This window comes from Dendronephthya gigantea, unplaced genomic scaffold (genome assembly GCF_004324835.1).
Source record: "Dendronephthya gigantea isolate DGI-Jeju-01 unplaced genomic scaffold, DenGig_1.0 000051F, whole genome shotgun sequence".
Lineage (NCBI taxonomy): Eukaryota > Metazoa > Cnidaria > Anthozoa > Malacalcyonacea > Nephtheidae > Dendronephthya > Dendronephthya gigantea.
In genome coordinates, this window is record NW_021163061.1 from 1,361,544 (window position 1) to 1,384,702 (window position 23,159).

At 38.8% G+C, this 23,159-nt stretch overlaps 4 protein-coding genes across 5 annotated transcripts; 2 read left to right on the forward strand and 2 right to left on the reverse strand.

Annotated features, from left to right (window-relative positions):
* Positions 1–144: 144 nt before the first annotated feature.
* Positions 145–2,730, reverse strand: LOC114528788 (peroxisomal membrane protein PEX13-like). Of its 2 annotated transcripts, none has more exons than XM_028550506.1 (4): positions 2,506–2,730; positions 1,509–2,135; positions 1,118–1,305; positions 145–1,006 (listed from the first exon to the last, which is right to left on the reverse strand). In XM_028550506.1, exons 1-4 carry the CDS (start codon positions 2,708–2,710, stop codon positions 752–754), a joined length of 1,275 nt encoding a protein of 424 aa, XP_028406307.1. In that variant the 5' UTR covers positions 2,711–2,730; the 3' UTR covers positions 145–751. The 2 variants fall into 2 exon arrangements, with proteins under 2 accessions (XP_028406307.1, XP_028406306.1); XM_028550505.1 differs by having other exon boundaries at positions 1,509–2,156.
* Positions 2,731–3,844: 1,114 nt separating this feature from the next.
* Positions 3,845–8,171, forward strand: LOC114528851 (prolactin regulatory element-binding protein-like). Its single transcript, XM_028550567.1, has 8 exons — positions 3,845–4,019; positions 4,554–4,916; positions 5,022–5,105; positions 5,427–5,557; positions 5,758–5,928; positions 6,072–6,144; positions 6,449–6,602; positions 6,852–8,171. Exons 1-8 carry the CDS (start codon positions 3,897–3,899, stop codon positions 6,941–6,943), a joined length of 1,191 nt encoding a protein of 396 aa, XP_028406368.1. The 5' UTR covers positions 3,845–3,896; the 3' UTR covers positions 6,944–8,171.
* Positions 8,172–8,554: 383 nt separating this feature from the next.
* On the forward strand, positions 8,555–19,429 carry LOC114528772. Its single transcript, XM_028550486.1, has 8 exons — positions 8,555–8,780; positions 8,949–9,021; positions 13,126–13,169; positions 13,546–13,907; positions 14,319–14,511; positions 14,696–14,907; positions 15,128–15,363; positions 15,541–19,429. The coding sequence occupies exons 1-8, from the start codon at positions 8,770–8,772 to the stop codon at positions 17,476–17,478; spliced, it is 3,069 nt and encodes a 1,022-aa protein (XP_028406287.1). The 5' UTR covers positions 8,555–8,769; the 3' UTR covers positions 17,479–19,429.
* A 643-nt stretch (positions 19,430–20,072) lies between these two features.
* On the reverse strand, positions 20,073–23,152 carry LOC114528773 (cytosolic carboxypeptidase 6-like). The gene is made up of 3 exons (XM_028550487.1): positions 22,885–23,152; positions 21,566–22,023; positions 20,073–21,259 (listed from the first exon to the last, which is right to left on the reverse strand). The coding sequence occupies exons 1-3, from the start codon at positions 23,133–23,135 to the stop codon at positions 20,415–20,417; spliced, it is 1,554 nt and encodes a 517-aa protein (XP_028406288.1). The 5' UTR covers positions 23,136–23,152; the 3' UTR covers positions 20,073–20,414.
* Between the last annotated feature and the right edge of the window lie 7 nt (positions 23,153–23,159).

A 23,159-nucleotide genomic window follows, 5' to 3' on the forward strand; every position in this document is an offset into this window, starting at 1 on the left:
CCGTTTAGCTTAAACGGTGGATAAGTCAAAATTAAATAACACTCTTACAACTCTCTTGAATAAGTCAACTTGAATATTATGCACTGAATATGTAGTTGTAAACAGTATCGTTGTATTGAGGTTAAAAACATTTAGTTTGCTTGTTGAATAAAACGATAGACTTTACTTTCTATTTTGAACTTATCCAACGTTTAAGGTAAACGGGCTTGATACAACCAACCCCAGAAACGCAACAGTTTTTTCTCTGTGCTACTCCATGCAGCTGCGTATAAAATTCTGTGTTTTATGATCTTTATTTCCCTCCTAATTCTTATTTGTTATTCTATGTTCTATCTACGACTGATTCAAAAACCTGAAATTACATGACCTTAGCGTCTTTTTATATCTGTTAGATGATTTGTTTTATATGACCAGTTACAACACGGTCCAACTCCAATCTATGTTTTCTAAAAACGAGGTAATCATTCCAAAAATGTTTTTAAAGTGAAGAATTCAGGCACGTTTTCTCAAGTGTCCTTTATTATGAGTCTCTTATTGTTTTCACGCCGTTTCTATCCAGTCCAATGACAATAAAAGATATGCCACACTAATATTAGTGGACTAGTTTTGACCTCTGTCGTAAATTATTAGTGTTTCTCACAAATGATAAGGCGTGTAAACCGTATGCAGATGGTCCTAGTCACTGCTCTGAAATGCTTTTTACACTTGACCATTGTCTGCCAAAGTGTTCGACTAAAAAAACTAATTTATTTCACTGGATAGTTCTTGAAGTGGTTGGATTTCTTGTGGGTTCTGTGAGCTCTGAATCACTGCTAGGATCACGGCTTATTTCACGGGGAACCTCATCAAATTGTTGTGTTTCAAAGTCGTTGATAACAGTTCGTGTGTAAACATCATCCAAATCAACAATCTCTTCGTTATCACATTCTTGCTCGCCTGAAGTTGAAGCATTTAATTTCTGTTCTGTGCCTCCATTTGCTTTTCTTCCACGCTTGAAACCAAGAATCTGAAAGAATAGGTGAGTTACAATTGGACTTAGTTTGTATTCTTCATGCAAAACCCCAGGTTAGGAAAGATAACATGTTTGATAAAATATTCTCAATGCAGAGTGTCTTACCTTTACATAGTTTGCTGGGACAATTCCTTTGCTTTTTCCATTGACAGTCGCTAACAACCAGCCTCTAATTCTTGGTTGTCGTTGTTTTGGAGCAATCTTAATATATTTCCCTGCTTTTATTGAGAGCTCATCCTCAGCCTCAGCGATAAAATCGTACAAAACTTCACCAAGAACATGGTCACCTTCACCTGTTTATAAATCGATAAAGTTAAACCTGAACTAACTTCACTGATCCTGGATATCTCTATCAGTTCTAAACTGTTCTCTCTACCACAGGTTTTAAGTCAGAGGATGGTCTTCACCTGCTGCTTCCTGTCCTAGCTCATCTGCAAAGTAATAACAGTGAGTCCAAGCAATGTGGTACCCCTAGAATGACTATGGTGGTACAGACCTTTCATCCAATTGTGAATATCTTCATCACCCAGTGAGGATAAAAATCTCCAAATCAACCAAGGTGTTCCTAACACAACAGCAAAAAACAACAGCAACGGCCATGATTTCCAGACGCGACTCTGTCCTCCCTGTGTTGCCGCTGTCTCCCTTGTCATAGATCTCATCTCGTTCCAAACCTCCTCGACACTTGCAGAGCTGCTCAAGCCAATCAGAACTGTTATTTTACGGAATATGCTTCGCAACCATTTGATTAGAAAATTAGATCCAACAATATGAACAAGATTTTCACGTAAACGGCTAAAGTGATCAGCCACACCAAGAACTGCCCTGAATGAACTGTGGACAGCAAAGAAAGTTGATTCAAGCATCATCGCTATCGAGCCAAATGCTTGAACGATTGAGTGTACAGAATCAAACGCAATCCGTGAATTCTGTTCGGCTTGCTCAACAAATGAACTAGAGGGAGCGTTGTTGTATCCCTGGCTATATCGATTGGCTCCATATCCACCATACATATTATTGTACCCATTATACCCTCCATATCCTCCATAGCCATTGGTGTATCCCCCAGAATAAGGCCCCATATATCCACCAAAGTTACTATAGTTTCCATAGGTACCATGCCCTGTCACAGAAAACAGGTCAGCTCATCCCAAGAAAGATAAAAGGACAATTCCTTAGAAGTTTAGATATACTAAAATATTTTATACTAGAGTCTTTTAAAGTGAAGTGCCAAGCGCAGTGATGCAATTATAGTTTAAGAAGACGGTGTATTAACAGGGGTATCATAGTGTTATCTTTACAACGGGGGTGACGTACCAAATATGATAAAAGTTCGCTATAAATAACCTCGGTATTAAATTAAAACAATATTTAAACAATATGCATTGATGTACATATGACGCAATACAACAACGTTTATTATTAAAATCATTAAAGAGCGCCCAATATACCGTATTTTGAACTACATGCTACTTTGATGAGTTCCAACCTACCATAACTAGGGTATAAACTTTGTGTTGGTCTGGTTGCTGGTCTTGGTGGTACTGTAGGAGCTGCCTTTTTATCATCCTCGGCCATAATCGTAGGTTTAACTTGTCTAACACCTCTCGATGGTCTGTAGCTCGCTCCAGTCGATGTTGACGGTAAATTTCTGAAGTTATTTGAAGGTATTTCCCAAGGTTTTGGAGGGGACCACATTTCACACACTAACAAAATAATTTGTGATTGTTGTTCTTGTATAAAGAACGCGCAGACAAAAACACTGGGTACGAATCACGATTTGGCTGATTAAGATTAAGTATAGGATTAAGTAAACTTTGGTTTAGGATTAACTATAGGCCGAAACCGAATATACCGTTTTTCGGTATAATCATAGTTGTACATTCGACCATGGTCGAGTATACCGCTTTTCGGCACATTCGACCATGGTCGAGTCCAAAACACTAAAATTTCTAAAAGAATACCAAAACACTAAAATTTCTCGCTAAAATCACTTAAAAAACGTTTAGGCGTTTAAATCTTGACATTTCCAAGCGTATGCCTTATTAATCGTTTTCTATGCATATACTTGTTAGAGACCGCCCCCCGAGACCAGGAAAAGCTTAAATACGTTAAATTTATCTTCGCTCTCAGGGCTAGCCACTGTAGCTGATTCGTCTATGACGCTAGGCTTGTGGCGATGCATACTCTGTTTCTCACTGAGACGTAACGGTTAGGTGCACATACATCATGGTCTGGGGGCCGTAGTGCATCTCCCCCTTAGACGGCCGTTAAGATGTGAGTTATGGGGGGGAGTTCTTCCTATAGCAACTGTCCTTGCACCTTTCGTAGTTGTAATCTATGCTGGTATATCGCAGCTGGTTGTAATATCACCGGTTAGATTGTGGCATAGAGCTGGATGATCTCTTTTGGGTGTTTTTACGTTCTTTACCAATTTTTTTTTTTGGCATGCTTTACAAATTTTTCTTTTACATACAAAAAAATACTGGTATTAAACATATATGGAACGGATATGGTTCGAAAAAAAAAATTATATCGACTAAAAACCACCTTAATTAACCCTGAATACTCTCCCCAGTCTCTGCATAGCTGAATCTCTGAAAGAAACTAGCAGAGATCATTCATAAACATCAAACATTTATTATCAGCATTTTCATCAACATTACAGCAGTAAAACAGCAAAAAAGACATTCAGCCATATCGTATATTCAACCATACGAAAGCCATATTCCGATTATTTGCCTGGATTTTAAAATAAATCCCAAACTTAATCCATGTCGGCTTTGACGCCCGCATTACTTAGTGCTAGCAGTATCCGCCAAAAAAGAACAAATTGCCACGTTTTCTAATTTTGTTTACTTGTTTTGTTGTTTACTATTTGAAAATGAGCGCTGTGACTCTACACACGACGAATTTTCCTCTGTATACAGTGGATGTATTAGATAAAGATCATTTTGTTGTTGCTGGCGGTGGAGGGTCTGCAAAAACTGGTGTCCCTAATGCCTTGGTAAGGTGATAACGAATATTTCTTTATAGAACAACAATCATGTTTTCACTAAATTGTTAATTGAGACTCTCGATCGTATTATAACCAGCTCTTATTACCCTTGGAAGCTCTCCTCGGTAATCTCGTTCAATTTATGGAATGCATGTTATTGCAAAAGGGAAAGTCTTGTGGTATTTAAAAACTGGGTTTAGGGCACTGCATTGACACACCTACCCCAGTCTTTGAAAACATTTATAAGGAATAAAGGAAGTCATGGCCCAAACCACCCAAACCCAGCAGTATAGCCAAGGAGGGGAATGGGGATCCAAACCTCCACTTCTGGTTATAGTTTAGACCAGTTTTCTAACTTCTCTTTTATAAAATTTTGCTAATTTTAGTAATTTATTTTGCTAGTAATTTTAGCTGAGTTGCTAGTGTTAAACTTCATCCCAGATGCCAAAGCTCTATGGAAAGAATCTTGATCATAATAGACAATGAAATATTGTCAATATTCTGTGCAAATTACCATTTATCATCAATCCTTTTATCCTTCAGCAAATATTTAAACTCAAGTACAGTGATAAAGAAATGACAGCTGAGAAAGTTCATGAGCATGATTCAGAGAGAAAGGCCATCATGAATTGTTCCATTCATCCCAAGGAAAAATCTCTGGCCGTCGGCAAGGAGAATGAATGTCATTTATTATCCATAGACATCACAAAGAAAACACAATCAAAAACTGATAAAAAGAAAAATGACGCTAAGGAAGGGTATAAGGTGTCAACACTTTGTTCTGAAGTGACAGTGAAAAGTGTTGATGAAATTGATGATGGTGATTTTCAGAAAGTTGTACGGTTTACTGGTGATGGGGAACATATTGTTACTGGAGGTTCAAATGGATATGTTTGTGTACTGAAGGTGATTTGTGATCTTTCAAGCTCTTAAAGAGCATCCTGTTCATTTGAATGGCAAGTATATTATAATACGCAGGCTGAACTAATTTAATTTTATATTAAATTGCAGTATCCAACATTAAAATGTCTTCATAATTTCAAAGCTCATGACACAGATGTTGATGATCTTGCCGTCCATCCAAACAGCAAAAGGGTAAGTCATTTTACATTTTTATTTCAACCATACGCAGCCCAGAAATGTTTTCATTCTCGACTTGTGGCGCTCACGCATGTACGCGAGTCTACTTGGTCTATTATGGTGACATAATAATGATAGACAGAACCACAGTCACAGACCGAACTGTGACTGAGTATATACACTCGCGTACACGAAAACATTTCTGTGCTGCCTATGTTTCAACTAAATTAAAATCAACATCTGTTGATGTTTGCTTTACTTATTCTAAACAAATGCTGTTAAATCAAACCTGCAAAGTTGTTGGGTCTAGTTTTAAAGAATCTTTTAATATGACAGTTTGTGACTGTGTCAAGAGACACAAAAGCTTATGTTTGGAGACTGGAAGAGGGCAAGCGAGAGTTTGAGTTATTCTACACTGGACCAAATGGCGATGACAGCGAGGACGCTTTCAGAATAAGAGCATGCAGGTTAGTTGACCTCCCCTTGTAAATGACCAGAAATAAGATTTGATGTAAATTCAAATTTCATTTCAGACCTTTTGGTCAGATCAGATGAGAACAAGGTCTCCAGATGTAATGATTTGGAAAGATATACTCATAATATAAAGGTTTATCAAATGGATTATTAACAAATTGGCCAAATGCCAAATTATTTACACAATTTTTAGATTTTTGACGAGTGAAAAAGGTGAAATATTCTTGTACACAATCCAAGTTCCTGCCAAATTTGATCGTCACAAACCATCGCCATCTCTTATTGTCAAATGGGATTGTTCAAAATGGATTCCTAAATTGAGCCGCTCTGCTGGCCTTGAACCTCTCACACAGATGGCTGTCAGGTACATGCAGATAAAATATGTCTAAATATTTATCCATCCATTTTGTTTTTATCCTTTCTTGAAAATATACACTTTTAATTCCTATTGAAATACTAGGATTAATCTAACATCTTTCTAAAGCCATGAATTCTCTTTTGTCTTAGTGATGACGGTCATTATGTTGGTGTCGGCACTGCATCCGGCTCAATTGCTGTTTACATTTCTTGGAACTTAGCGGTAATTCCTGAAACAATCATGATATTCCTCACACCTCAGAGAATATATCATCAAAGCTAAGCTCGGCTGAATGGTTCTCTCAAGACTTACTGCAGCTCAAAAACTTGCATGAAATATGCCAAAAGAAATCCCTAAGTTTGATCAAAATTTACTGTAGAAATATTGCATTGTGCTGTAATAGCCAGAGGCTGATTTTGATGACTTAAACCAGCCCAGCTGGTAATGCTCAACTGCTTACTTAATTTCATATTTATATTACTCGAGTGCACACTTAAAACTAATGCAATTATTTGCATCATTTCAGCCTCTTGTTTCTATTCCTGAAGTTCATAATATCTTTGTGACTGGACTGGCGTTTCTGCCTCCATCTCAGTCGCTGGAAGACTCAAATAAAGAATTTGGTTTGCTCACAATATCTGCAGACAATACGTGTAGGCTTGTGACATTACCCAACAGAAGTAAGTACATGAAGCAATACTTTTGAGAACTCAAGTCCTTTGCTATTCCACGTGAAATCAGTGACTGTGCAGAGAATGACCAATGACTGTGCAGAGAATGACCAGCAGGGAATGACCATTTCGGTATCATGCTGTTTTGAATTAGATTTGTAGCTTAACTGATGTCATTTCCGACGCAAAGTCGTTTCTAGATTCTTTGTGTCTATAAATCACATTCATTTTGACTTTCTTGATGTGTTTTTTTTGCAGGAGAATTCAGCATTTGGTGGATCTTGATTGGCTCAATATTATTGTTATATTTAACCTTTCTGGCGCTCGGCTATCTGGGCTTTGATCTGTAAAGATTCCTTGGATTAGAACTGAACATTGTCATTGTAAATGGATAGGCTTGAGAGCTGTCATTTACTTCATCGCCTCCTTATCGTCGTAGTGCGTGTGAAAAGACCATCTATTGCGACAGTTCAAGTCTGCTTGTGATTACCTCGAGGAGAAAGCAATGAATTTCATATTGTTTTGCGAACTTTGATGGTAAAACGGAGCCATAATTTGCGCGCTAGGATAAAGTATAAAGTATGTATTCTACTGAACACTATTTGTACAGTAGCTTTTTACCTAAAAAGAGGAATTAGGTGCTTAGAGATATCTTTAAGAAATCTGAAAGTAACCAAAGGGGAGAATATGAAACAGATTATATCTAATTTAATCAAACATCGTTGTTCCTGTTTCCAAATGCGTTCATAAGGATGATGAGGTAGACACTATTCTCTAAACGTCGTGCTTAAAAATACTAGTTTGACGTGATATATAAGTCGTTTGACGTATAAGAAATTCATCTCGTTCGCTAACGAGATTTCCTGGGATATTTTTGCGTAAACTTAAAGATTTTATTGTGGATGGAATACTGGATTTTCTTTTTCCATCATGTCGTACTTTTGAATGTTTGCATTGGAAAAACCCACAGCAGTGTTCCACAAATGATCGACTTGCACTCTTTCTGAACGCATTCAATCAGTCCTATTTCTGATACAGGAGCAACCACATGCTCAATTCTAATCTTATTGTGTCAAAATAAATCCTCTATATTGGTTAAGAAGGATATTCAATGGAAATCTCACATACCCTTGCATTACGGGTGTTGACGGAGCTCCTGTTTGCGCTGGGTAATGACGCATCTTTAAAGTCGTATTATTCCCAGGACAAATTCTATAGTTTCTTCTTCAATATCGGTTTTGAAATCTCTCCTCAAGTCCGCAGCATCGTAATTACGTTGTATATTCGACCACTCACGTGCACATTGTTACATTCCTGTTGCGTTTGTTACTTAGGGTTGTGAATGGTTGGCAAAACGTTACAAACGGTTTTATGGTATCCTAACTTTATTCTCCTAACTTTTATTAACAATTTTATTAATAAAGATTACGAAGCGCCACTCGGTTTATATGTCAGAGAATTTGGCGAACTTTCTAAATTCCTGAATCCTTAAAGTAATGGTAAACGTTTTGTATTTGAAAGAATAATAGCACGGAATTATTCCGTTTCTTTTTTATCTGTTATTTCTACGGCCCGCGAGGAAATCGTTCCAGTTGACTGCAAATTTTAATATCTTGAGTTTTGATGTTTCCCCCACGTAAAATTTGCATCTCAAAAACGACTTTACAAAAGCCGTGCTTTGCTGGTTAATAATTAATAGCTCATTAAAAACATTCTTTCTCGCAATAAAACAGCCCCGAGGAATTCGCTTCACGAGGAAATGATTTCACCCGAACAAAAGGATTTGATCACGCTTTCAAACGAGGAGCAAAAAGCGCCCCTATGTTTGAAAACAACGATTTTTTCCGCTCACTTGAAAAAATTAAAATGCAAGCGCATGCATGATTAGCCACGGATCTATTGTTGTGTCTCGCAGCCTCATTTTCATGCTATTATATTTATGCGTGTAAACAAAGGGCTTTGAAAGCGGTTTACCTTTTATGATAAATACAATTGAAGCTAAAAAGAATGCGTAATTACAAGCAAAACTCGCCAGAATTTGGTGGAAAGATCTTCAGCTTGCATACGCGATCGATGTGAAAAATCGCGTTGAAAAACGGTGCATAATTATTATAATCCAAAGCCTGAAATTAGGGGCATACTTGACAGTTCAGCCTGAGAAAATCCTATCAAAACTATGAAAGAAAGGTAAGTTCAAATTACATGCCGTTTGCGACCCTTCCGACAACAGAAACGAGCCAAAAATCCGCGTTGGCTTCGTTTTCGCTTCAAAGTACCAGAAATAGAACGACAACGTTAAGAATCAATGCTTAAGAGGTATATTTAATGACAATGGTACGACTTTGTTAATTTCAGACGGAAAAACCTACATTCGATCATCTCGAAAATATCGGGAAACGTGGATTCAAACAGTGAACCCGATACACAGGTATTGTCCTTAATCTTTTATTTAAATATGAACGCATTTTGCGAAGTCGATCGTTTGCGATCGTTCTCTACACGTTTTGCGGCAATCTGTTCGATAATTGTAACAAGTACAGAATTGTGACTTTCGTGGAATTTACTGGAATATCTGGTCAACCCTCATTTGAGTTGTGTTCGCATGCTTGTTTGTAAAAATTCCGTATGGTCCTCTACGAAACACAAATCTTTGAGTAGTTTGCTAAAACATGGAGGGAAGATTGACCCGTTTAAGCGGGAGAAGTTCAGTTTAGCAACAGATCAAACAACAGAAATGTACAGACCCTTGACAGTCCCAAGGTGATGTTATTCTCGAGTCTCGACTCAAACGGATCACATTGCACAAAGATTCATATTGCAAATTTAGCATGTGCAAAACTAGAATCGGTCAATGTATATCTTGTTGGCTGGCCTATTTGAAAATGGGTCGGTCAGACATTATGTATAAAGGAATTTCTTGATTTCACAACTAACAATTGCTAGAAATATGCATCAATTTGCTATTTTTTTCTGTCTGCTGTGAAACGATTAAACTCATCAGTTGAAGAGTTCTGCCAGTAATAGGGTAACAAAGCTTTCTGCTATTGTCTGTTGCATTCTGTGGCTTGGCAATGCTCCTAATGAATCTTGCCAACTTTAGTTGTTTAATCTGATAACCATAAGCAAATTTGATTGTGGGGAAAGAACTGTTACTTAGTGGTCTTAGGGAGAATGGGAGTGTTATGGTGACTGTTGAAGGAAAGATGTAGACTTAACTGCAACTCGTCAACTGGCGATGGGCCAAGCAGGACCTTAGAATCATATGGCTTTAATTATTTCTTAGCTTGCATGTAATGTGAGCATACTGAGTGATTATCAAGACCTGATTTGGAGCATTTCAAAGTCCACCCCCATAAAAACAGGCAAATTATTTATAGCATGCTTAGAGTTTAATCTTAATAAGGAGTATAAGCATTATCAAACAAAAAACTGTTTCTCTGCTAGCAGTTTCTGAAGTGAAAAAACCATGAGAACGGTCTTCATCATTACTAAAAACAGTCAACTGGAGAGATTTTGATATCTTTCATATTTTTGAGAATAATTATGTCAATATTTTTAAGCTGGTCCGAACTGATGAAAGCAGAATAAAAAAACACTTAAAAATGGGGAAAACCTTTATTTGTGAAGTGGGAAATTCCTGGTGATAACACCTCTATAATAAATGCCTATTGTATATCCATCCAATAAATGCTAAAAATGGTTGTAAAAAATCAGCACTCAAGTATCGCCAACCCTGAGGGTGATTACTAAACAATGATTTATGATATGCTGTCAAGTTGAGGTGTCAAGTTTTTAATAAAATTTTCGAATAATTAATAGCAAGGGAAACATGATAGAGGAGAACTGTTCAGTTATGAACCTATTCCAGTATACTAGAAGGTTACAGCTGTTATACATTTTGAAAGATTAAAGAAAGCTCACTGCGATTCACTGCCGATGAGACAGGAAGGATTACACAATTCAAGGTTTACTTTAACTTGGAAATTATTAGTTTCCGTGCAGATACACTTGACAACACAGCGACCACAATGGAGCATAAACATGCAACCATATTTGTGATCTTGAAAGCAAACAGTATTAGAAACTGATAATGAGTTGTTTTTTTGCAAAAATTTAAGTGGTAGTTCCTACTGGTTTTAAAGAATGAGATAATAATGTGTTGATAGGTGAGGTAAACCTATTTACACCTATTAACAATAGCTTGGGGAGTTATTTTTTAGGCAAGTACTGCGAAGCGGGGAGATTGCCTGAAAAACAAATATGTGTAATTTCACACACCAACCAGAAGATGCAGGCTAATTTTTGTCAAAGAGGGTCTCTTTATAGTTGTGTCATTCCGAAATGCTCATAAACATGAAGATGCATTGCTTCCACACAAATAAATCCATTCAACCTTTCTAATTCCAGTTAATCAGATGTTGACCTGATTATGACAGTCACTTGAACATGTCAAGCCTAGAATGTTTACCAGAGCATCAAGCTGCACTTGCCTAAGAAGTCTTTCCTGCACAAGCATTTAACTCTGCTCAACTCCAATATCCCACATTCCAAGAACTCTACCCCAGTAATTACTCCACCTCTCTATCTTCACACTAATAAACACCCCTCCCTACTCCAGTGAGACTGTTCCCTACTACATTATAAGCACATGTCCCCACCTCCTAATAAGCACCCCTCCCTATTGCGACAAGCACCATCCCCTATTACCATAAGTACACCTCCCCCTATTACCATAAGTACACCTCCCCACCTCAATAGCAACCCTTCCCTACTCCAGTTAGCACCCCTCCCATTTCATATAGTAACCCTCCCCTACTCCAATAAGCACCCCCCCTACCTCAATACCCCTATTCTTGCAAAAAATGCGCTTATTAATACCAGCCTATTCTTGTCAAATACAAACACGAAAAGTCAGTTCCAGAACGTAGGGCACCCACGCTATTTTCTCTATATGCGCCCCCTTGCCCTTAGGGCGACGCAACAGTTTGAAATCAATCACCAACCAATCAGTTTTAAGATATACCAACTAGCCAATCAAATTTAACAAGAAATAACTGTAGGAATAACAGAAGTGCATGTTGCATGTGACACAAGTGCAAACTTTTTTCGACAGAAACACAAGCTCAATATGATTATACAATATAAAGGCAGCTTAAGCCTCAAATAAAATTTCTACATGCAGTGGCGTAGCCAGCCTGAAGATTTGTCCCGCTATGCTGATATTTTGGTGTTCATTGACTGTGAAAACAATAAATTTCTAAAGACACAAATCATTATAATAACATGAAATTTACATAACGGGACAAAATCGTCAGGCTGGCTACGCCACGGTCTACATGTGACAATTTCCACTCGTAAATGAACCCGCTTTGAAACACTATAAGAACGCAAAAAGTTTTGAAATAACATTCAAGCGGTTAGACTGATTTATGTTTTTAGTGTATCGGCATAAATGAAAGTTCTGATGACTTGGCTTTTTTCAACTTATTTGATCTGCCAATATATTCTTTCAATATTCCCTGAAAAATGCTTTATTGATCGTAAAATTGCATAGATTAATAAGTTGCAAAGCCATAGGCATAAATTTAATGCAAGTCATATTTTGAAAAGTTTTGTTTGTTGATTGCTAGGCTACCGATATGGTACCTGTGTGAGCACACACTTTTGATTGGTACAATATACGCGCCTGTGACTTTGTTCCGGGTCATAAATTTGGGTAGTAATTGCACCCGTGTCGTGCAATTTCGCTGTGAAATGAATTTTGTGATCACACTTTTATTTTCACAATGCATTTCACACTAAATTTCGCTGTACTTATCAATCATTGCCTGCCCACGCTTTACCAAAATACAGAAAATAAGCACCTCCTGGGGGCTGAATGGGCCAAAACTATTTAGCACTGACCATACAGAGGCAGTAAAAGCCGCTCCACTAATATCACTTGACCATAGCAGCGAATAGTTTATTTAAAGTAAAAATGCACTAAAACATTGAAATTTGAACAAGCTTTCGTTACTCTCATGAGACTTACACACATGTAATTTATTATTTGCAAATATACTTTAAAAGATCCTGTTGCATGCTTAGAACGGGTTGCGTGTGTCTCTGACAACGTTCAAGCAACATAGTTATATTGTATTACATGTCATATTATAGTATATCTCCCCGAAGGCATTGTGAATATCGCTGATTTAAAAACCGAACGAGGTCAACGTTTTTACTCAGTAATATTAATCCACCTGAGAGGATTGTTTTAGCTGATTTTTTAAAAGAAATACCTACGTCGACAATATTACGACGATTTAAATAAATTTTTGTTTAGCGTCGTCGATAATTTGGTCATCTCTAAGAAACTGCAAAAATGAGTGGGATTGAGCGTGGTTCTGTACAAAAATTACTTAGCAAGCTACGCTATAGACTTCTAAAAGATTTCTTGGTATAACATTTCACAAATTAATTCGAAAGAAGACGTGCAACCAAGCTTATATTTGTGTAGGAGCATTTTACGATAACGCTTGTTCTTCATTTGCAGGAACCTTCAATTACAAGTGTTCCCGAGTGTCCAAACACTCAAAGGTATGGGCTATTGAATCTTTTTTACAAACTCGTGCACCAAAACATTGCATTATTTTAAACCAATGTGGGTCTGGAGATTAGGACAGTCACACTCGTACCTTGAGAGATTAAGACACTCGCACTCGTACCTTGAGAGATTAAGACACTCAAACTCGTACCTTGAGAGATTAAGACACTCACACTCGTACCTTGAGAGATTAAGACACTCGCACTCGTACCTTTACTGTCACATTTCTATATTTATCTCGAGAGGTTCGTGGATGAAAGGATATGTCTATTCCATTGTCGTTCGTGACTGTATTTGCCCTACTCGACAGCATAAAGAGACGTATATCTCTGAGCAGCCATCGTTATGCTCTAATCATTTCGTTTTTAGCAACGACAAAGCAGTTTCAGAAATGAAAATTGCTGATGACCAACAACCACAACGACCCCTAACAAGAATGTTTGCTAAAGAAGGGGGAGACCAATTACGACAAGACGCAGCCATAAGAAGAATTAATTCGCAGCTTCTGGACCCAGTTGCTTCACCTCCATTCATCTGTGACCTATGTTCCGTGGCTTTCCTCACGAAACGTGAACTTCAGTTGCACGTCATGTGTCACGGTATCCATATTGCTGGCAATGTTGGTGAGGAGAAGGTAAAGGCTGTGGTGCAAAGACCAGTGGAAGCACCCCCCTCACCCACGATATCTTCTGGACCACCCACCAGTGAAGCTATAATATTACCCGCAGAAGGTTTGTGCTTGATATCTGTTGTGTATGTTCGAGAGACCACGTTAACAAAGACAAATAAAGTTAGTTTAGTTTAGGTTTCCTCCTGTAGTAACACTGGATCAATAAAAGATGACCCTTACTGGACCTCTAGGAAGAACAGTTTAGAACTGATAGAACTATCCAGTATAAATAAAGTTAGTTTAGTTTAGGTTTCTCCTGTAGTAACACTGGATCAATAAGAGATGATCCTTACTGGATCTCTAGGAAGAACAGTTTAGAACTGATAGAGCTATCCAGTATAAATAAAGTTAGTTTAGTTTAGGTTTCCTCCTGTAGTAACACTGGATAAACAAGAGATGATCCTTACTGGACCTCTAGGTCTCGATGAGTTAGTAAGTATGATGTATGTAAAGTTTTATTTTTACTCCATAGACTCGAAAACAAGCGTGAGCAAGAATGACGAGCCTGACCCAGAACCTGTCGTTGTCAACAGCGAAGTGAAAATTGTTGACGTCCTTTCTCTGGCCACTGCAACCAGAGGATTTAAAGAACCCGGCAGCATCTGGTGCTCGCTGTGCAAGTGCACGGTCGACAAGGGACACACTTGCAAAGTTTATCAAACAAGGTAAGATCTCACTCAGTTCATGCTACAAAACGTATAATCCTCAACGAATATCCACCGGTGACTTTATTGTCAGAAGATCAATAACTCTTTCACTAGGTGTAAATAACAATCTTGATAAAATGACACATTGCAAATTGTAAGCCTTCGAAATATTTCTAAATTTTTTCGCGATATTTTCACATAGTTATCATGCCGAGAAGACCAATGAAGAAGGATTCACTTGCGAACTTTGTGGTCGTTTTTACAACCAAAAACGGAAGCTTCGCACGCATCTTCGCAACAGACACAAAGGTTTTCGCCTTCAGGAAGATGAGGGATACATGTGTTGGCAATGCTGGCAGGCCTTTCCTGAAATTAAGATCTTAGAAGAACACATTGTACAAGTCCATGGTCATGGTAAGTTCACCCTGGCAAACCAGCCACGTAATTGCTCATTAATCGCCTGTTTACATATTCACATTTGTCAGGAAGCAAAGCAGTTTATCTCATTTATTTCATTTAAACCGTACATTTCATATAAACCGTTTAAAACTCTAGGGAGTAGCAATTTATGCGAATTCTTTAACTATCTTCATTGAATACGAGGTTTATTTATGTCGTGTTTCGCGTATTTTAGAAAGTCGAAGGCAGAACTCGACATGGAGGCCGTTCACTCAACCATCCACCTTGCCACTGGACGAGAATGCAGACGAGAGTGTTAGTCCAGATCCTAATGCCAGCCCAGTGGAAAACGCCTCAAATGCCGATCAACTAAACCTCGCTCTTAAGCGAGCAAGTGAAAATACTCACTCAAATCCTCCAGCGAAAAAACCACATATGGAGGTGACCAACGGCGTCATCAGCGTTGCAGAGGTTTGTGTTTTAATATTTTTGTGTTAAACGTCGTTCAGAAGACAACGGAGAGTTGAAATGCGAGTGTTTTCGGAGCAAAAGTTCTTCTCTCGTCAATTCTTGTTTTCAGTTCATTTTCAGCCGATTATAAAGTATTTGTTTCGTAAAATCAATGCTGAATTATCGCTGTTGTTTTAGGTAAATGGAAAGGTTGTAGTTACTGATGCACCATTGACGACCGAGAACTCCACATCTGGTCAGACTTGCATCTTCATACCGAATAAATCGCAAGACGCAAGCAATGAAACGTCGACAAATGCTGATACGCCAGGTACGGTTAACAATGTAAACTTTGGTAGCCCAAATGGTACAAATGGTTGCGATACCAGAAACCAAACTATGGGTAATTCACCTACCAACACAACTGTACCATTCGTTGAGAATCCGAAGAAGAGAACGGCAAATAGTCTAAAACAACAATGCCCACACTGTCCTGAGAAGTTCCCGAAAAAATACATGCTACAACTACACATCCAAGAAGCTCACGGTGAAAACATGCATTGTTTTTACTGTTCAACGTCTTGCGCTACGAAGGAAGTTCTCGCTTCGCATATTAAAACTGTTCACACTGAAGAAATGCGAAATGCGAAATGTCCCATTTGCCAGTGCAAGTGTCTCGGAGAACTGCACCAACACATCGTCCAGTATCATCACAAGGATTTGCTGACTCGGAAGTCCAAAGAGCGCGTGCTGTCCACGTGTCCGATATGCCACGCAGCCACAACGGATGCCTATCATTTACGCTGGCATATCCTGAGAGAGCATCGTGGGCTCCAACTTCCCAAAGAACTCCAAGATGGTTTGGGCGAGGATACCGGGAGTGAAAGCGGGAGCTCGGTGAGTAATGAGGGACCAGAAGCGGTAGCCGATGGTACCAAAGGATATAAAACTCATTTCGATGGTAACAGTGAACATAAAGGTACAAAAGAGGGCAATGACAATCGAGAAAAATTGAAAGATGAACTCGAGATCGTGTTTGTATCGGACAGAAATATCAAATCTGATTGGTCAGCTCCCACAGCCAATAGCGTTCCTACCACCAGCACGGCAACCTTTGATAGGTTGAGTCCAAAAGCCAATAGCGTAGCTCCAATCAGTACAACAGCCTCTGATAGGACGAGCCCGAAAGTCAATGGCGTGGCCCCAATCAGCGCAGCCAATAACAGCCACTGTATCAAGAAGGACGCTGACAGCTCGAATGGCGTGAGTCCAAAAGTTGATCCAAGTAAAAGCGTGCAAGATAACGTCCACAGTACAACAGGTCAAGACGAGAAGACCAGAGCAAGTCCAGTGATGTACGATCATCATAGTTTGAGTCAAGATACGTGTGTGTTCTGCTTTAAGAAGTTCACCAAGGAAACTCTGACCTCCCACCTGCGTGGCGACCACGGCTGGGTCGACAAGTTCACCTGTCCAATTTGCTCATTCAAAGATGATAAATATGTAACAATCGTCGAACATTTCTGTCAGTCTCACTTCCATCCGACCGAGGAAACACCGATGACGCAATGCGACGCGAAGTGCTTGAAATGCGATATCACCTTTCAAGATATTTGCCACCTGAAGAAACACTCATCAGCTCTTCATTCATTCCAACTGTCATCTGAGTCATCCTACAACACGTTTAAATGCAGACATTGCAATATCATATTCGAGAAGCAGTTTGACGCGCAGAAACATTTCGATGTTTATCATTTGTTCCGCATTCGCTATAAATGTGAATCGTGCCGGATGGGTTTTACCGCCAAACACGATTTCCAAGAGCACGTCACGTGCAATCACCCGGAACTCGTGAAGAGCTTCTGTCCAGTGTGTGGGCTTGGCTTTGAGGTCAGTTCCGATCTCGAGGAACACGTGTTTGAAATGCACCGACGGAAAGCGCATTTCTTCTGCGGACAATGCGGCAACGAGTTTAGCGATCGTTTCCACGTTCACATGCATATTCGTTCGAATTGCTGCGTCACGTGGGCTGACAGTAATTTCGAATGTTTGGACTGTCTGACCGCTTTCTCCACGATCTCTGAACTGCGAATTCATTGCAAACAAAAGAGCTGTAAAAATGACGTGAAGAAATGATGAGGTTTGATTAGATTTTTAAGACGAGTAAGAGCGCACGATACGAAGGCTGATGATATTGTTGACAACGCATTCAGTGCCATGAAAAGCAGCGATTTCATTGATAAGTATATTGTATGTTTCTTCCTAGTCTTTTATGTTTGGCGCCCGAATATTAGACACGATCCTGGGGAGGTTTAAGGTGAGGGGTAGACTTAGGTTGAGGGATGGGGTTAGTAGGTGGGGTTAGTAGGTGGGGTTAGAAGTATAGTTGGTATAGTGTTAGGTGCATATGGGGGTATAAGTTGTGCGTATTTGCGCGCGAAACATAAAAGCTTAAAAGCTCAACTTCACGTGCGATTCAACTCAATTCTCCCCGGAGGAAATTGGTTTAAGCAGAGGGTAAACGGATTTTACAGTGCATTATCAGTAAATTGCCCAGCCATTAATCGCGATATTTATTTTGTTAATATTTATTTATATCGTTTTCAAGTGTGATTGTTATGACATATGTATGTCGAGTCGTTCTCAGTGACTGATGACCTAAAATCACAGAAAGAATGTGTAGGAATTTCTGAGGAAAGATTTCCGTATGTGAATAAGGTTGTTGATGATAGAAAAAAAGGTCATATTCAAAATTGCGCTTTTCCTTTATTTAAGAATTGACTTTCGTCAGATGCATAAAATCACGTGAAGTTGAAGCTTTCTTCGTTAAAATTTTTATTAGCTTGTAGTTTTAGTGAAAGTTTATGATGTTCAGAATCCATTATTAGGTTATATTGTTTGGAAATCTTATTTTGCGATATTTTATTTTCATATTGTAGGAGGTTCTGGATTTCTAAGTCGGCATTTTGATTGGGTAATAATGACGAAGTTTAAGAAATGAAAAGATTAGTCATTAGTATTGTTACATATAGTTCTATTTCAAAATAGCACAAGACACTGGCGTGTTTCGTGGAAGAGCAAAAACGAATCACATTTTATCTGCTTGTGCTTAGACTTGAAGTTCGTCATCATTACCCTACGATTCGTTTCCAAATTCTGGTGGTAACTGTCATTAGCAAGTCCAAGTATCATTAGAAGAGATAGTGTAAATGTTTTATATAGCATCAGGACACTATTTCACATAGGCCACACTGACACGGTCGTTGCTCGTGACGTTACGATCACACTCGGAAACGAGGACTTTATTATTCCACTACGATGGCTCCAGTCAGCCTAATCTTCTGTGTTTTGCCGTATTTTTGTCACTACCGACCAAACCCGTCTTGGGAGAATTTATTTTATTTATTAAACCGCCTTCTCTTGTGTCACGGCTGACTTTGCTGTGTCTGCAGGAATTGTTATTTACAATTCGTCGTCTTCTATAGCCAGTACAGTCGATAATCGACACAGAGGATGGCGAAAGTGGTTAATATGCTATAAGCATCTGTACGTCTGTTAGTAGAATTGTGTCCAATCTGTAAATTAGTATATGTGAGTAATGTGACTAGAACCTTAAGTTATTTTAAAGAAGTCTTGGGCGTAGTGTAAAACTGCTCTGAACGCAAATGTTGGAGAGGTAAAATGCATTGATAGTCCGACATCGTCTGACAATCAAAGGCAGTTTTTTCCTCCATGTCATGAATGGTTTATGGTGTTTCATTTCTTCTCCAACACTGCTTACAGATATTACAAGTTTTGACTGACTATCATTCACAAACGTTGTGTACTGCCTGACCAATTTTGACAGTGATAAACCTACTTAAAGTTTATCAATTTTCAAATGCCATGATAAAAAAGCTCAAAATATATGACTTCCCGTAAGTTACGCTTGTGTAGAAATGTTGCTTTGATTTCGTTCAAGAATGATTGACGTTCAATAATTCATATTTTAAACAAGACAATTCTATACAGCGGTATTTACCTGGGGCCGGTTGTATCAAGCCCGTTTAGCTTAAACGGTGGATAAGTCAAAATTAAATAACACTCTTACAACTCTCTTGAATGAGTAACTTGAATATTATACACTGAATATGTAGTTGTAAACAGTATCTTTGTATTATGGTTAAAAACATTTAGTTTGCTTCTTGAATAAAACGATAGACTTGCTTTCTATTTTGAACTTATCCACCGTTTAAGCTAAACGGGCTTGATACAACTGACCCCTGGTGGTAATATATTTCAAAGACAAAGGACTATTTATTTAGAGGTCGAAAGGACGTTTTGTGATTGTGGAGATCCTGGTGTGACAAAACCTAGCTTTTACGCTTAGGTTGTATCTAGATTCTAGATATTTATAACTGTAGACTGTAGAGCTATTGTTGTTTGAATAAAGAGATATGAAGTGAGTTCTCCTTAGATTTTTCTACCCGCTTCTTCACCACGTTCCAGATGTCTTTTTCAGGTAGTTCAAACGCGATTACGACACCTTATTGTGGAATGTACCTGCACTAGATCACCATGTTTAAGATGTGTTTTTCTGGTAATTCCAACTCATTCGGACGTGCAGGTATTGTGGAATAACACTGCATACATTTTCAGCAAAAAAACCACGAGAAATTGCCATTCCTTCTTTTAAAATAATTTATTGTTAAATATCAAATAACTTTTACAACATTGTCTAACAAAGCAGGATTAAATAAATAGTTTTTATATTTAACTTAGCCAGAGATTGACTCAGTTTTTTTTACCAACAACTCAATGTCTTCAGTTCACAAATAGAATACTACCAAAACACTGGACCAGAACCACGTTTAAAATATCTTCTGGTCATTCCTACTCAAACCAACACACATTACATTTGCACCAAAAATACTAACAAGAAATCGACAGAATTTCTTTTAAATTAATTCCATGATAAATATCAAATAACTTTTACAACAATGTTTAAAAAAGTATAGTTTTTAAATAGATAATTATATATATTTAAATAAGCCAGATATTAAATTCGTTTTTGACATAAAAAAGTCGACATTCTACTTCATCCTGTGAGTTAGTCTTAACGGAGTGGGTCCACTGGAGTCCACAGATGAACCTGAGCTTTCTCTGTTTAAGGAGGTGGTGGTGGCTACTCTAGGTTCGCTGTGGATTTTTCTTTTATTTTGATCCAAGGAAGAACACGACTCGTCCTCTGAAGAGTGTTTTCCTCTTGTGACATACGACTGCTTCAAACGCGCGCTCAACCCAGGCGAATCTAATTTGTAAAAGTCCAGAAACGTTCTGGCGACATTCCGTCCTAACCGGTGATAGGAATCCTCCGTGTAGGGCGTATTTACCTGTCCATATCCCGTGATATAGCTAGCAAAGGATACCTCCAGTGTGTAGCAGTGCGCTCGGGGATTCAAAGCGTTTCCTAGGAAACGCCTGCCAGTGCCTGCTTTGATTGCGTCACGATTAAACGAGGTGCTGGCCATCGAGAAATCAGCCGCGTTGCCATAAAGAAGCCTGGGGAACACCATTTGCCGCTCAAATCTCTCTTCGTTGTCGTAAAGATTCCCGTACATGAAGCAGTTGTTTAGCGTCGAATGAGCGTGAATATCGATAAAGAAATCCAAGTCAACATTCGTGTTTTCATCCAAGGCCATGATGACGTCTTTGGCCGCGGAAATACTGGGGTGAGCCCAGACTGTCGGCTCGTTCCAGTGACGGTTTAGGTCGAAGCCCATCAACGACGAACGATAGTTGCCTAACACCACCCCGTCTGGGTTTAACATTGGCACGATTTTAAAGATGATGTAATCTCGGAGGACTTTGGCCATCGGGTGTTGGCTTACTAAGAAATCGATGATACCTTGACACACGAAAGACGCTGGTGTTTCACCTACATCAATCAAGAACAGAATTTATATCAAATCAGAGCCGCGCGCTAAAGGGAAGAAGAGTTCATACATAATTTCATGGATATAGTGCCTGGGTTTAGCCGCAAAGTTCTTAAGTAAATCATGCACTTTTAACAACTATAAACTTGCTCAAATTTTAACAAGAGTATTCGCTGGTTTGACTGCTACGTGTGGTAATATCCAGTCAACTCTCATGCAACTCTTGTTCTCGCGGTTTGACCAGGTCATGAGAGTTGACGAGACATGTCTCCTGATGAGAAACGAAGCCGTTCTGAATTATAGTCTACCTGGATGCACTCTTGCTGAAAAAAAGACAACTTTCTTCCTTCGGTTGGCATCGTTGTCCTTCGACGTTATCGTCAAAAGATCGACCTTCCTCTGCTGAACTGAAAGACACAGTTGCTCCCTCTGAACATAATCCAAGCCGCGTTTCTGCAATTGATTCAAATATTTCTGCAGTCGGGTGTACGTGTAGGGGTAGGAGTAAGCGAACTGATAAATATCCTCGTCCTTATCAAAACAGAACGCGAAGGACATAACGTAGTTCTTGCGATGATCAGGACATCGATAATAAAACACGTTTTTCGACGGAATTCTTTGCCATTTCGGTCTACTGGATGATTTCACAACAGGAGTCATGCCTTCGCGATATAAACTTTTCGTTTTACTGAAGTTGACGACGTTGAAGATGACTCGCTGGTAAGCGGAGACATTCTTGACGGTGAAGTTAAACCAGACTCGGAACCTGTTTGAACGAAGCAAAGAAAACGTTCCTTAGCTTGGATGGCGGCGTTTACAGCATGTAAATCATCGCCATTGTTCAACATGCGATGCAAATATCTTCTGATAACTAAGTTCTGTGCAGAATTTGCGTTATCATGCAACGGGATTTCGGACTTGGAAATCAGTTTGGGAAATATAAAAATGCTCGAAACCTTGGCAAATTGAAGGAGCATTTGTCACTTCTAAGCCACAAACTCATTTAGCTTTCAAACTGCTCGTAGGAATATATTAATTTGTCTTTGAAGCAATACGCGTATATTGTTTTCTTGCATATCTTAAAACCGTTCTTATCTTTTGCAATTTCTTATCAAATCGTAGATAACTTGACTGGAATTAAAATAACTGGTCCTTTAAGAAGTTAGAACTAAGTAATTTGTACTGCAAGTCATTTATTATCAAGTGCATTTTGGTAATATCGTTCTTTGCTGTTTCAAATTATAGAAAAACGATTTCAAAGGAAAGATGACCTCGGCAATGGCGGTCTACAGTAAGTTATATATTTCGTAGAATCTGGCAGAAAAAAACGATAAACGTAATGTATTAAATGCGATATGCAGAAGGTCATAGCTGTAAGCTATAAGTCATAAGCATTGAGGAAGATGCTCGCTAGCTTTACTGTGCTTCTTTTGTATGCTAATAAGAACAGATTAGGCTTTAAACGCGTTTGCATTTAGTAAACTCAGGCAAGAAGTTAGTACGTACAGTACATTAGCGGAATTGTGAAACGTATATTTCAGTTGAGATCTTCCACAGAAGACGTGAATGCTATGGATTTGTCCTCACTTAGCGGTATGAATCAAAAGAAGATAAAAAGAGAAATAACCTTGCATTACAAGTGTCCGGGCGAACGAACAGATCGTACTCGAAATCATTTATCAAATCGACACGACCAAGGTTGCCGCTTTCAAAGTTTGCATCAAAAATTAAGATTCCTTTTCGACTCTCGCCATTGTAGCCAACTGGTTCGGCGACATAGTCCGAGACATTTCCAAGCGGTTCTTCTGAGCTCTTCGACATCGCGTCTTGTTCTTGTTCAATATCATTATTTTCAACGCTAATCTCGTAATCTGACATGTTTGCTCGGGCCGCCATCTTGGA